Source organism: Fringilla coelebs, assembly GCF_963513975.1.
Source record: "Fringilla coelebs genome assembly, chromosome: 2".
In the NCBI taxonomy this organism is placed as follows: domain Eukaryota; kingdom Metazoa; phylum Chordata; class Aves; order Passeriformes; family Fringillidae; genus Fringilla; species Fringilla coelebs.
Window position 1 is genome coordinate 102681228 of NC_140029.1, and position 14882 is coordinate 102696109.

General features: G+C 42.9%; 1 protein-coding gene across 2 annotated transcripts in view; it reads right to left on the reverse strand.

Annotated features, from left to right (window-relative positions):
- Nucleotides 1-4482, reverse strand: part of JAM2 (junctional adhesion molecule 2) — a 43466-nt gene extending 38984 nt beyond the window's left edge. For both annotated transcript variants that reach the window (XM_084226387.1, XM_084226386.1), the window contains exon 1: nucleotides 4345-4482. In XM_084226387.1, the coding sequence (XP_084082513.1) occupies nucleotides 4345-4399 (55 nt within the window). In that variant the 5' untranslated portion in view covers nucleotides 4400-4482. The remainder of the gene's footprint in view (nucleotides 1-4344) is intronic.
- Between the last annotated feature and the right edge of the window lie 10400 nt (nucleotides 4483-14882).

Sequence of the window (14882 nt, forward strand, 5' to 3'; positions counted from 1 at the left end):
AACTGAAAAGATGATGTCAAAATTCAGCCACTTCTGTATTTTCACCAAATCATTTGCACTGGCATCAGCCAGTTTCTGAAACAGAACCTGGCAGCTGCCAAAATAGGCTGCAGCAGTAATTAGAGGTGTAATACAGGAAATAATCACACAAATATCTTTGTGTAATTCAGTTAAATAGCCAATGGGAAGACCTCATCCAGGCTCAATTAGATCTGTGACTCACAGTGGTGGTTTTAACTGTCATTATTGATGCCAGATGCCCTATGATATTCACAATTACCAGAAATATGTATCCTACAACATGAACAAAGAATTGTTGCAACTTTGAAGCTGGGAAAACAGAACCTCAGAGGCCAAGCAATTACAAAACCAAATCCTCCTCTTGAATTCATCCACCTTAAAAAAGAAACAAGGAATTGCAACTGTCTTGATGTAACATTTCCAGGCATGTTTCTTTCTCCTCCATACAGTGAGGGAAGACAGCCACCCTCATTTTCTCTTTTGCACATTCAATTGTAGTCTGTGGGGCCAGCAGCCTAGAAGAATGATACCTTGGGGCCAACCAAGGAAGAGCTGTCCCTGCCTCCTCTATGCTGGAGACCAGGAGGGAGACAGAACAGCAACACTTGTGGCTGGGACCTCTCAGGAATACAGAGCCCTTTCTAAGCAGCAGGCCCAGGTTTAAGGAAAACAGCATGACTTGCTGTTTTGAAATGCAGCAAAAGCCATGATTTCTGAGAGAAATAGCAGTAACTCACAGCCAGTTTCTTCTGAGGTGTGATGATCTAAGCAAGAGGGTGAAATTGTAAAGGTTATTAAATAAACTAGAGAGAAGCATATATCCCTTTTAAAGACAGAAATAGTCTTTCCTGCCATGTCAATTTGTGTCAGTTTTAGAAGCATATGTGTATCTTGTGCAGTCTCACCACAGTGATAAATGGAAAATGTTAGGCTGAAGACTAGAAACGAACATTGGTTTTCCGTTCTTAGTTTTTATTTGTTTGTTTATATATTAGCAGTTTATTATCCTCCTAGAACTTATGTTGTAGTGTCTAAGAGTCTGTGCATGTTTCTAAATCTTGAGCAGCCTTTAGCAAAGAAATAGTGCTTCTCACCTAAACCAGCAAGAAAATGAACATCCAGTTGATGCCTCTTCCCCTACTCCTCCTCCAAAACCAGGCTGTCTGCTTTATAGCATTATGCTGAACAGATATTACTAGAGAAGTATGCAGTCTTACAAATTTAAGAAATCCCATCTCACCTGAATATGGCCTAATTTAGAAATCAGTTCCTACTGAGCTAACCCAGCAAACAAAGAGGGTTTAACAAAAGGCTGAGGGTTGACAATAGTCTCAATTTTGAGTACATCAGTTGTGTATCACATATAGTCAAGAAAGCATAGTTTAAACACTTCCACTGTCAACTGCTACAGCAATGCAGTAATGCTTTATGATTTTTTGGTCAGGGTTGCGGGGGGTGGAAAGAAACAAAAGTCTTCTTTGGTCTTGAATCTGTGTATCTGAGTGAAAGATTTCTGAGAAATAAGGAGTAGCGTTTTCTTGAGTTCAAACAAATAAACAAAATATCACTTTACTTACTGCTCAAACTACCCCAGTGAGCTCCATCAAATATTTAGGTAAGACTACTATTTATTGTCTCTGCATTGTCCTCACACACACATATTGTACTGCATTTGCTTCCAGCATCAGCACCTGAAGTCTAATTTCAATGTGCCCTAATACTAAGAAAAATCACACCCAGATGCTCCTCAGAAAGGCCATTTGGTCAGCACAGACTATCTCCTCCCATGAAGCCATGATGGTTAATAACAATTTCCATACATATTTTGTCTTGCCAACAGAGCTCATAAGTCTTACGCTGTGGCACTTTTACAACTTTGAGATGTCAATTCCAGAAGCTTGTGCTGAGAGAGAACATGATTAAAGACTCCCAGCCCCCTTACTTTCCCTAAATTAAAGGTGGAAGATTAGCTCACAGAAACTACAATTTCTGCAGGTCATGAATATTTCTTAGCAAGTTCTCAATGAAAAGCAATTCAAACATCATCTGCCTTGGCTATGCTGATGCTCTATGACCAACTTACACAGCTTTTGATTTCTGCATCTCAGCTACCAAGAAAGTTCTCTATACCTGTTCCACAATTTAACCACAGAATTGCAGAACCATTTAGGCTGGGAAAGATCTCTAAGATCTTTAAGTCCAACCTTTGAGCAATCACCACCTTCACAACTACACCAGGGCACTGAGTGCCACATCCAGTTGCTTCTTGAACACTTCCAGGGATGGTGACCCTACTACCTCGCTGAGAGCCCACTCCAATGCTTAACTACCTTTTCCAGGTTCTTCCTGATGTCTTCCCCTGACTAAGTCTGAGGCTGTATCCTCTTGCCACGTTGCTGGTTGCCTGGGAGAAGAGGCCAACCCCTACCCTGCTTGTGAGGTATGAACCACTGCTTCCTTTTCCTCACTAGTTTCTGCCCATTCCCCACCATCTCCAGAGCACATGGGTCCCACATAAGAGACTGCTCAGCCCATATGCCTGACTTGGCCACCTGAATTACTCAGCCTTGCTGTTCATGTAAACACACTCCAGCCACAGGAGCAGCAGCAGACTTCTGGTTGCCTGGATTTCTTCCTGGGTTTCCTCTGGCTCTCACAAACAATTGGCATTTGCACAGCCATGCACCTACAATCACTTTCTTCATGAAAAGAAAGGTTCTTATCAGCACCTTGCTTGTAAACTTGCTTTCCACCCAGTGTCTCTTTGGAATTGGGACAGGAAGGGAAAAAAAAAGCCCACTAAGAAGAAACCTCAAAGTCTGATAACAGTCTAGGCACTAGACTTTGATGCACTGTATTGCATGCTCTATCATTTCCTTTTTGTCAGGGTTGGGGGGAAAAAGAAACAAAAGGCTTCTCTGGTCTAGAATCTCTGTATCTGAGTGAAAGATTTCTGAGAAATAAGGAGTGGGGTTTTCTTGAGTCAAAACAAATAAACAAAATATCACCTTACTTATTGCTCAAGCTAGCAGCCAAAGCCAGCACTGCCAACAGACAACTAACCAGAAGGGTGAGCAGCCCGAACACATTGAAACCTGTTGCCAAAAAAAAAATCACAGCAGTTTCACCTGCTCAGATATATCATGTAATTAAGAAGAAATTAAGTTAAAAAACAACAAAAAAATAAAACCATGTTTATTATTATTATTATTAGTTACGATGTGAAAGAGAATTTCTGCACTAGCTATTCATTTAACAGCCCAATATATCCATAAGGTCTTGTAGGAGAAAAAAGAGAGGAAACAAAAAATTTCCAAGCCAAAGACCTATCAGACATGCATTACTTCAAGGATCTCCACTGCAGAACTCTGGGAAAAAAAAAAAGGGAGTTTGCACACACAGAGCTTTCTGTTAGGTAACGTTCTCTTAAGAGGAATGAAAGGTAAACCTCAAAATATACCCAGCATCAGTACCATGGATGTTCCACAACTACAATGGATTGAGAACCCATCTTGGGCTGGTCCTAGGTGGTCATTTCATTGGAAGACAGTGCTACATAAGTCTTTTCAAAACACTATTTTCATGTACTGCCCTTTCGCCAAACATCAGTAGGGCAGAAAAAAAACCATAGAACAGAAGCACTGTAAGACATGATCTGAAAGTGACAACCTTATCACAGCTGCCACTACTAACAGTAGTGTTAATTCAGTGGTTCTCTGTAGGCATGTGTTGCACGTATCTCCTTTTTCCTATTATTTATGCGTGCTTTCCGGCGGGGGAGTCTTTGCTCAACTTATTCTAACCTCACGCTTTTGTTTTTAAGGAGTTAGGAGCATAAAAATACTGGAAACTCAAGTCTGTTCCGAAGATGCAGCATCCAGCGCCGGCAACAGAAACCGCCCTCCCGCCCCTTGTTCATTCACCTTGCAAAGGCCATCAGAAAAACAAACTATGCAGCCCGCATCCTAAAGTTTGCACGGCGGCAGAGGCGGCTGACTTGCACTTAACCAGGCCGGCCTTAAACAGGTTACATCTGCGCGAAAACATGGAAAGACACATGGAAAGAATCAGCGCGCACCGCCCCGGCTGTGGCGGGGGACGCGCTCGTTCGCGTTTCGTTCTTGGAGACGCGACTTGGCTCCTCTCGCTCCGGGATGAGGGAGGGGAAGCGGCACCTCCGGGAGCCATCCCCCTCAGCATACACACACACGGAGATCCCGCGGGGACCGTCCCCCCGCAGCCCGGCGCCGTAGCGGGTCGGGGAGCCCGGGGAACCCCCCGAGGCGGCGGTTCGCGATATCCCCGCGGGACAGGGACACTTACAGCTCAGGAACCCCACGCAAAGCAGGAGCAGCAGGCGCAGGCTGCGGCTCGCCATCTTCCCGCGGCGGCGGCGGCGGCGGCGTGGGGCGGTGCCCGGGGCCGGGGGCTCGGCGCCCGCGGAGCTCTTACAGCGCCCGGCCGTGCTCTGCCTCCTCCGGAGCCGGAGCCGCCCCAAACTTTTAACGTGTCCGAGGAGGCGTCTCCCCGCTCGGAGCGCAGGAGCCGGGGCTTGAGGCGGGGATGTGCCCTGGCCGCCAGCCCGCCCGCCCGCCCGGAGCGGGGAGCCGCGGCGGGGTGCGGTGCCGAGAGCATCCCTCTCCTCTACCGCCCCCGCAATGCCCCCGCGCATCCCGGGGACTGTGCTGTGTTGAATCCAGAAGTTGTTCTCTCCGTTTTGTTAATTTATTTATTTTTAAGCGGGGACATCTTCATAAACTCAAGGACATTTGTTGCAACAGAATAAACTTTTCGTTAGGAAAAGATTTGATTTCTCAAAGAAGAGCCTGTTGGTGCGTTTCACGCAGGCAAATGCCTCCAGGAGGAAGTGGGGATAACGGGGTGAAATCACGGAACAAACATTTGGATATTCCGGCTAACAAAAAAGCCATGTGAGGGCGAGGCGCTGTTTTAAGGCGAAAGAAGTCACAGTGACTCCTTGTGCCTCTCTGTACAGCTGGATTGGACAGAATCCCACCTACAGCAGGAGATGGGTCACACGGTGACCTTCAAAACATTTTTATTATGTTATTATTTTACACCAGACTAGGAGAGTTTTTTGTTAAATATACAGGTGGTGTAATGGTTCTTTAAATTTATGAATCAAGGAAAATTACTCATCTTGACAGTCAATAGTGTATGTGAGTAGTTTCCAATGACATCTTAAGAATGCATTACCACTGATGTAAAGCAGTTCTATAACAAGAAAAGTATCACAAGTATTTTTTTTGGTAATCAGAACAGCAATGTCGGCTATATTTTGTTAGAGGGCAACAAAATGCAGAAAGATCATTTATAAATAAAATCTCTAACAGCTATTTTAATGGAGAGCAAGGAAGAGGATGCCACGATGCTCTTCATGGCAAAAGCTTCTTAGTTTATTTTTCATGTGGAAAAAATGTACACAGAACACAAGAAATATTTCTTTTCAAAAATCTGCATGTATGTATGTATGTATATATGTATGTATGTATGTATGTATGTATGTATGTATGTATGTATGTCCAGCATATATTACTGGCATCACGACATGCATTTAATAAAATCAAAACTGTCCCATTGAAAACAGAAAAGTTTTTTGCGTGTCAGCACATCATAGGCAAGCACAAAGGTTCATTGATTTCAGTAGGACTGTTTTACTAGTTAGTCAGACAGTGATGGAAATGTTGTCTTGATATAACATTTAAATATGGCAAGAGTCTGGTGGAAAAGTTATAAACATGGGGAATGTTTATAATGGCAGTATGGAATTAAAGTATAGGCGAGAGGATGTTATTAATACTGATGGCTGATGAAAAACTAACACGCCCCAGCCGTGTGTGCTGGAAGCCCAAAACCTCCCGTGTGCTGGGCTCATCCAGAGCCCCGTGGGCAGCAGGGAAAGGAGGGGATTCAGCCCCTCTGCCCCCTCTGCTGAGACCCCACCTGCAGGGCTGCATCCAGCTCTGGGCTCCCAGCACAGCAAGGACAGGGACCTGCTGGAGCCAGGCCAGAGGAGGCACCAAGGGGATCAGAGGGATGAAGCACCTCCCCGATGAAGACGGGCTAAGAGATTTGGGGCTGTTCATCCTGGAAAAGAGAAGTTTGCATGGACAACTCACAGCAGCTTTCTAATATCTGAAGGGAGGCAGGAGAGGGACTCTTCATCAGAAAATGTAGTGAGAGGATAAAGAATAATGGGTTTAAACGGAAAGAGGGAAAATTTAGGTTTACACATACGGAAGAATTTTTTTACAGTGAGCATGATGGCATGGATTGCCCGGAGCAGCTGTGGCTGCCTCATCCCTGGAAGTGTTCAAGGCCATGCTGGGTGGGGCTCTGAGCAACTTGGTCTAATGAAAGGTGTCCCTGCCCATGGCAGGGGGCGGAATGAGATGGACTTTAAGGTCCCTTCCAACCTAAAGCTTTCTGCGATTTTGTGATTCATTAACATAGCTCTTATACTATAGCAAATCCATTTAAATGAGGTCAGACTGAAGTTCCTTTCTTCTGTTCACTATTTCATTTCTCTTGCAAGTGAAGCAAATTCCTAGTGTTTCCCCCATATTTATCTGACTTTTTCTAGTACAATTAATATTTTCTTTCTATTCCCTTCTTTTATATCAGTAATTACTAGATCATGGTTTCTCCGCTTGCTTTATACAACTACACGAAACACCAGCAATTAAATGTTAGTATTTTGAAGGCATTTACAGAATTACTGGAAAAGTGGTTGTAATACACATAGTTCATTTAATATATACAGTTTTTCTCTATGTACTTTGCTCAACAATTGTATTCTTAAAAATACTGTTAAGTACTTTGTTAGAAGGGCACAAGAGTGCTATTCATATTTCTTACCTTTTAAAGTTGGAGTAGAAATGTTTTCGTTAAATAACACACAGAGCCCCAAATGGAAGAATTTGTTTGAGATGCTCAGTCTAACAGTTATTCTTGGAGAACTTTCCAGAGACACTCCTTTTTAGAATAATAAAAATAGTCTATAATTAACATCTGCACACAAAATGCTAGTCAAGAATAGCTATCTTATTTTGTGATAGCTGTTCTAGTCAAGTTCTTTGTATAGAAAAGCCTTGAAAAATTGAGTGTAATTGCAACATGATTTCAAGATTTGGATGTTTTGTAGCAATCCCAGGAATTAATAAAATGAAAGACTGCTCTCCTTTTATTAGGCAATATTTTAGATAAATCTACATTCTTACATTGCAATGGAATTCTTCCTCTTTTTAATGAAACTTTCTATTGCAAATGTGAAGTGCTGATGATCATCTGTTCTAATAATGAGTTTACCTCTTTTATTATTGCACCATCACTGCGTTACGGTCCAATTTTTAGAGTTATTAGAAATGCCTCTGCTTGAATTAAGGTGCAAACAAGACCATATGCCAAAGTCAATAATATGGGTTTCATTTAATTAGAAGTATGAGAGAGACAGAGAGAGAGGAGAGAGAGAAAGAAAGAAATAGAAAAGAGGTGGGGGGACAGAAAGAGAATGACAGAGACAGATCAAAGAAAATATCTCTACTGTGTGAATCCCAACAATGTTCTGTTGATCCTCTCCAGCTGGCCTTGGTGGGTGGTGAAGGTCCCCCCTAAAAAGCACAGAATCGAATGGATTAATGTACACTCGGGCCAGGCCAGCTGAGAATGCCCAGGTACCTCCCCTGGAAGGAGGCAGTCTCTTGGAGCAGACTCTGGATCTGTTGCATCATTTTGCATCCATGCAGTCCTGTGGTGCAAGGCCTGGGGAGCACTTTCAGGTTCTCTGACGGGTTATGACACCCAGTCAGCTCTCTCCCATGTGAATGTCCCGTGGATGTGGCCTATGGGGTTGGGGGTTGCACAGCTGGGCTGGTTTGTGAGGGAGGATGGGTGTTCAGTGCCTCTGAGCAGAGGTTACACTACACATCCAAAACCTCCTCCTCACCCCTCGGCTGGGGGAGTCTGGGCAAACCTGGCCTCTGTGGGCTGTGGTCTCCCCTCCCCAAACCCAGCCAGGGACGGTTCTCTGCTGGGTTTGGCTTTCTTGTGGATGCATTCCTTTCCCTCAGCCTTGTTTGTTTCTTCCCAGACTTGAGATGATTGAACATAACGTTGCATTTATCTTATCTAGGCTGCTTTATTCACAGTCCAAAGTTCCAGTCAGGCATCTTCAAGGAGGGATGGGCTTCTGAGGTTGTAGCTTCTTTATACAGTTTTTGCTATAAAGGGCAAATCTCCTTCATAACAATGTTTAGGGCATGAACCACTTCAGTCCGTGACACACTGTCAAAGAGTTCTGTTCTCCTCACCTAACAGAAAAACTGTCTTGGAAAATAATTTGTAAAGATTCTGTGAAAGACCATAAGCCTCTGGCTCTTCACTTGGGAAACATTTTATCTTTCCTAGCTGTAGGATGCTAAAAATGAATAAAGACAAATAAAATTATATTAAGAGAATACTCCTTTTGGTGATTTATCCACTCAAAATATATTTTATTTTGCAGGGGGAAAAAAAATCTGTCTAGATTTATTCTTCAACAATTTGCATGCAGATTTCTAGAATAGCTTTGATATAAAATAACAACAACAAAAAATCAGTATAACAAATTGGAACTGCTAAATTTGGTTGCAAAGGTGTTGCAATGTGGATACTCAAACACCTATCACAGATAGATTAGCAAGGAAGATGACTGATTCTTCTTCTTGAAAACCTGTATAGAAGAGGGGCAAAAGCAATGCAGTACATGAAGAGAACTGGCTGTTTAATTAGCACCTTGAAGAGTAAGATGCCAATTTCTATGGAATCTGTTCTCTGTTATGGCTTACATGTGACAGACTAGAAGATAGTTGCAGGAGACATAATGAATGTTCATCCCTGCACTGCCATTAAAAATAACTTTGGAAAAAAGTTTAATGAAAGACCCTGTTTCCCTAGTCAGTCACATTCAGGCATATCTCAAGTTTACTCACTGAATTTAAGAAAATTAAATAATGCAACCCTCATTCCATGTAAGAAAGCACATATTTTTATCCTGTTGATAAGCCAGTGGTATAGATGTCCGATGATCTGGGAATAGCTGTTCTCTTGTTTGCAGACTGAAATGCCAGTCAAAGCATAAAGGATGGCAGTTCTGTGCTGCTTTTCCTTTTTCTTCCTGTGCCTTCCTACCATCATTGCTCTTTAAATGTTTTAGTGTCTCTTGGTTCATCTATAATAGAAAATAACCCAGCATGTTTGGTGATAACTGTGCCTGATAATGATAAGAGTAGCAGTGGGCAAGATGAAGAATACGGAGTCACAAAGGGAGAAGATGAAAGACACAGAAAAAAAAAGTGTTCCTGTGCACAAGCATGCCTATCATTCTTTATATGGACAGTTGAGAGCTTACTGGTATTGGAACTCACATGGTTCAGGCTTTGATCAAGAAGACACATTTGAATATTTTTCCCTATTTGAGGAAGAAGAAACAGATTTTTTCATATTTCTAAAAAGAGAAATGCTATGTTTGAGATGGTCAGAGATGCCATTTGAGATTTGGTGTGAGGGCCTGTGGATAAGATCTCTGTACACATCTTTTTTCTAAGCACATTAAATTGTTGTCACATATATTTGCTCTAATAAATGCTGACTACAGTAGCACACAGCTGCGAAATGACCATTGGGATGTGATTCCAGGCATAGCTATGGGACAAGCTGATAGAAAACTATTTTGTAAAACTGCTAAAAGAGACACCATTGAATTTAGCTCAATTGCCAATATGCATATTTTACAATCTGTATCACAAATTATTTTTTTCTAAAATTCATTGATTGATGTGCTATGCATTTTTTTGTGCAGCTTTGACTGCCAGCTGCAGTACATTGAATCTATCAGCTTGAAAGCCTTGCCCTTTAGTGTAAAGAATAATTAGCAGCCGTATGTAAGTGTGTAGACAGGCTGATATTTCCAATTTAAGGGACACTTTTTTCTTTTGCAATTTTAGTTATCACCACACCTGGTTTTTTACAATGTCCTGGGGTATTGCTTTAATGGCTGTCCACTCCCCTGGTTACAGAAGGCCTTGTCTACTTTGAGTTCTGTGGATTTTTATTATTTTTAATAGCTGCTTCATGTGAATTGTTTTAACTCACATCTGGGGGAAAAAACCTGATTTATCTGACAGATTATCTGCTTGTTTTGTAATTTGAAACTAAAATCTGTGAGCAAGTATATTTTTGAGAAAAGAAGAAAAAAAAAACATTTTCAGAGACTTTTTCTTTCTCCAAGGTGTCATTGATGGCTGTTTAAAGACAGAGCATGCCATGGATTAGTTGTCTGGCTGTAATGCAATGGACCAGAGTAGTGATAGAACACTGTGTTGCTATTAGACTGTTAAAATATTTCATACCTAATGGGACTGCCAAACTTGAACCAGGAAGGCCACAAAATGTGAGGGTAGAACAAGTGAAGAGCAATACAAATTACTTGTTCTCAGTAGCATTTTTCAGTGAAACTCCCTACAGCCCACCTTCATTTTCTGGAATGTCTTGTATGATTTATATTTGAGGTGCAAAGTACAGAATCAATGCCTTTTTATTTTTTTTTTTTTTAACTGAACTTGCAAGATAATTGCCACTGAGTAGGCAGCTCAGTAGCAATTAAAGGTACATTTCCAAAAAAGATCATCACATAGGATGGCACTGTTGGACACAATTCTGCCTAAGCAACAGGGGACAATGCATTAGCCACCATGCTGCTGGTGGAGAATTCAGAATTATTTTGCCACAGTGTTCATAATGCTTTACTGCTCACTAGGTAAAATTATGCCTGGATGGTAGAGCCCAGAGTTCTGGTGAGTGGTGTTAAATCCAGTTGGCAACTCGTCACCAGTAGTGTCCCCAGTGCTCAATATTGGGGACAACCCTGTTTCATATCTTTGTAATCACGTGGATGAGGGGATCAAGGGCATCCCCAGTCAGTTGCAGATAATACCAAATTGGGTGGGAATGTCAATCTGCTGGAGGGCAGGAAGGGTCTGCAAGACGAAGCAGGACAGGCTAGATCAGTGGGCTGAGGCCAGGGGTCTGAGGTTCAACCAGGCCAATTACCAGGTCCTGCCCTTAGGTCACAACAACCCCCTGCAGGACAGGCTAGGGCAGAGTGGCTGGAAAGCAGGAAAAGGACCTGGGGGTGCTGGTTACAGCAGCTGAACATGACCCAGCACATGACCTGGTGGCCAAGGAAGCCAATGGCACCTGGTTTGTCTCAGAAAAAGTATGGCCAGCAGGACCAGGGCAGCGACCATTCCCTGCACTCAGCACTGGTGAGGCCACATCTCAAAACCTGAGTTCCGTTCTGAGCCCCTTATTTCAGGAAGGACACTGATGTGCTGGACCATGTCCAGAAGGGCAATGAAGTTGGGGGAGCATCTGGAGCTCAAGTCTGATGAGGAATGGCTGAGGAACCTGGAGTTGTTTGGCCTGGAGAAATGAAGGCTGAGGGGAGATCTTATCATTCTCTACAACTACATCCCAGGATGGTGTAGCCAGGCTGGTCTCTACTCCCCAGTAACAAGTGACAGGACAGGAGAAAATGGTCTTAAGTCATGCCAGAGGAGGTTCAAGTTGGATATTCGAAAAAAATTTGTCACAGAAAGGGTTGTAAAGCATTGAAACAGGCTGCACAGGGAAGTGGTGGAAGTGTTCAGAAAATAGGTAGATGTGGTACTTTGTCATATGGTTTAGTAGATGTGGTGGTATTCAGTTAAAGATTGGACTTGATGGTCTTGGAGGCCTTTTCTGACTTCAGTGATTCCATGATTCTATTAATTCCATGGTGCTATGAAGAATACACCTCTTAAGATGTAGCTACACTGCATCTTACAAGGTTGTTGCTGCTTCTGGCCATGGATAACTGCTCTCACTTTGCTTGTGCATGAAAATTAGTATAAGAAATAATGTTAATCATATGAATAAAACATTATCTTTCAGCAGTACTCATTCTGCAAATTGTATCACTTCAGCGACCTTGCATTCAGTGCCTTGTACAGTGCTGCTACAGTTGTTTACCTAGAGGATGAGCAGAAAGAAACAGCCAAGAATGGCAAAGGGAGGCACAGGAATTTTTAAGCCAATTTTACTTTTGAAGCAATCTTTAAGCGAGCTCAGAGCTGGCTTTGGGACTATGAGGCTGATAAACAGTCATGGTTTGTTGCTTACACTCTTCTGTTAGGTCACATACCATGGCATAAGAGCAATTACAGGGTGTCTGTTGCTTCAGAGGGAAACCTCTTATTTTCTGACTATTATAAAATAATAGACATGGTTTTCCTGAAAGTTGAAGGGCTTTATGAAGACTGTTAGAATGTAATTATTCTTGGACAGCTCTGTTGAGCGATCTCTTTGTTTTTCTTTAGGCATTGAGGGTGGGCTGCCCAGGCTCCTTTGGATGCAGCCCAGGACACAATTGGCTTTCTGGGCTATGAGCACTCACTGCTGGCTCATGTTCAGTTTTTCATCAACCATCACCCCTAAGTCCTTCTACACAGAGCTGCTCTCAATGAACCCTGGGTAAAATTTGCAGCACTTTTTGGATGTATTTTGATGTTCTCTGGGTGAGACAGCTTTGCACTGCCATTCTGTTGGCTGAGGCTTACCAAAAGGCACATAACCTTGCTCCTCTCTGTAGTCTTCAGTGTGTTACAAATCCCAGATTTTTTTAAATCTACATTGTGGTTCCAGAGCTACACCAGACTTGTAAAAGGACAGAGCAGATATCCCACCATAATTTTTTTTTCCTGAAGATTCAGCTGAATAAAAAGTTGCAAATACTTGTATATAAAAGAAGTTCTAGAGATTAGGAAGTGCCAGTTTAATATAGGTATGTATAATAAAGTGTGCAGTATTAGTAGAACTTTACTCCTGTCATTCAATACTCCCTCAAAGTGACAGAACAGGGTTGTTTCTGTGTCTCATTCTCTGAACATTCTGAATTATCTACTTATAGAAGAGTTCTTTTTATACCCTACTCTAGTAACCTTGTTTTGCTTATGGTTTTTTAACCATTTAAACCAAAATTATTTGTCATGTGATCATTGACTGCATATGATTCCTTGAGTTAACAGGAGAAATGGTGTAGCTGAGGTGTAATTACGCAAATATTGGCATCATTCTACGTAACTTGTATTTAACTCATTTTAAAAATGAGGAAGCAGGATGATTGAGTTGCTGAAATTCTTAACCTATCAAATAATGTAACCAAAGGCACAAATAGCTACCTTACTCACACCCTTGGTTTTATGGATGAGAGCCCAGGTGAAGAGGGAAGCCAGTGCAGGTACCAAACCAAGGGGACCCAGCTCTCCCACTGCTCCACAGATGTGTTTCCACAGTGGAAAATGCCATGTCTTTTATTTTTTTGATGTTGAGTTTAATTACATGCTTTAGCTCTTAATGACACTAATTCAGTGTAACTGTCTGACACTGGCTTCATGATGGCTACTTATATCATTGCCAGCTGAGGATTGCAATGAAGACCATCATCAGCTAAATTGTAAAGCATCAAAATGAACTCTTCAGTTATTTCACAAAGTTATTTTTTTTGATGTGTACCATGCTTTTTCTACATGGGCAGCAGCTAGTTTCTACTTGCAGTCAATCTTTTGGGTAGGAAGGAGAGTTGGGAGGTGTGAGGGGTTGGCCTTGGCTGGACACCAAGTGCTCCCCAATCCACTTTATCACTGCCCTCCTCAACTGGACAGGGAAGAGAAAATAAAGTGAAAGGCTTGCAGGTTGAAAGATCACTCACAAATGACCATCAGCACCAAACCAGACTAAACCGAGGAAAGTTTATCTAATTTATTGACAAATCAGAGTAGGGAACTGAGAAATAAAAACAAGTCTTCTCTCATCTCTCTCTTCTTCCCTGGGCTCAACTTTATTCTTGATGTCCCAGCTTTACCTCCTCCCCTCCTCAGTGGTGCAGGAGGATGGGGAATGAGGGCTGCAGTCAGTCTGTCACACGTTGTCTCTGCTGCTGCTTGATCCTCAGGAGGAGGACCCACATTTTTCCAGTGTGGGCAGTGGAATCTCTGCTCTGGTGCCTGGAGCATGTTCTCCCTCTCCATCTGCACTGACCTCGATGTCCACAGGGCTGCTCCTCTCACGCATTCTCAGTCCTTCCATACCTGCCTATAATTGCTGCTGAAGAGTAACTCTTTTCCCTTCTTAAATCTGTTAACCCTGAGCACTACCACTATCACTGATGGTTAATTTTGGCCAGCAGTGGGACTGCCTTAGATCCAGCTGGCATTGGCTCTGCTGGACACCAGGAAAGCTTCTGGTATCTTCTCAATAAAAATACAGGGGTGCTCCCCTGTAGCTCCCCTACTCCGCTTCTGTGTTGGTTTTGCATCATGGAAGGGATGTTTTGGGAGAGGCTGCTGGCAGCTTCTTTTGTGTCTCTGATAGAAACCAATCAGTGGTTGACTTTGGGAATTGACAAAGTCAATTGAACCACTGGAAAGCTGTATGTGCCTCTGTGAAAAACACACGTTAAAGATGAAAGAAACCTGTGAACTTTCTCTTTTCTCTCCTGGCAGCAAAGAGGTGACATGGCTGGCCCGGCTCTTGTCTTGGCTAGGCTGGGCCAGGTGGCCCCTGCTGTGGGGCACCTGCTGGGCACTGCTTTTGGCTGCCAGGCAGGGGAAAGGAGAAGCCCAGTGTGTTGGCTGCTGAGATTGCAGTGCTCCCAGCTGCAGTTCCTGCTGCAGGCTATGGAGCCCAGCCAGGTTAGTGACCATCTGCAGGCCCGGGCAGGATATTAACTCTTGCAGTGCTTCAATCCTCCCTCAAGTGAGAGA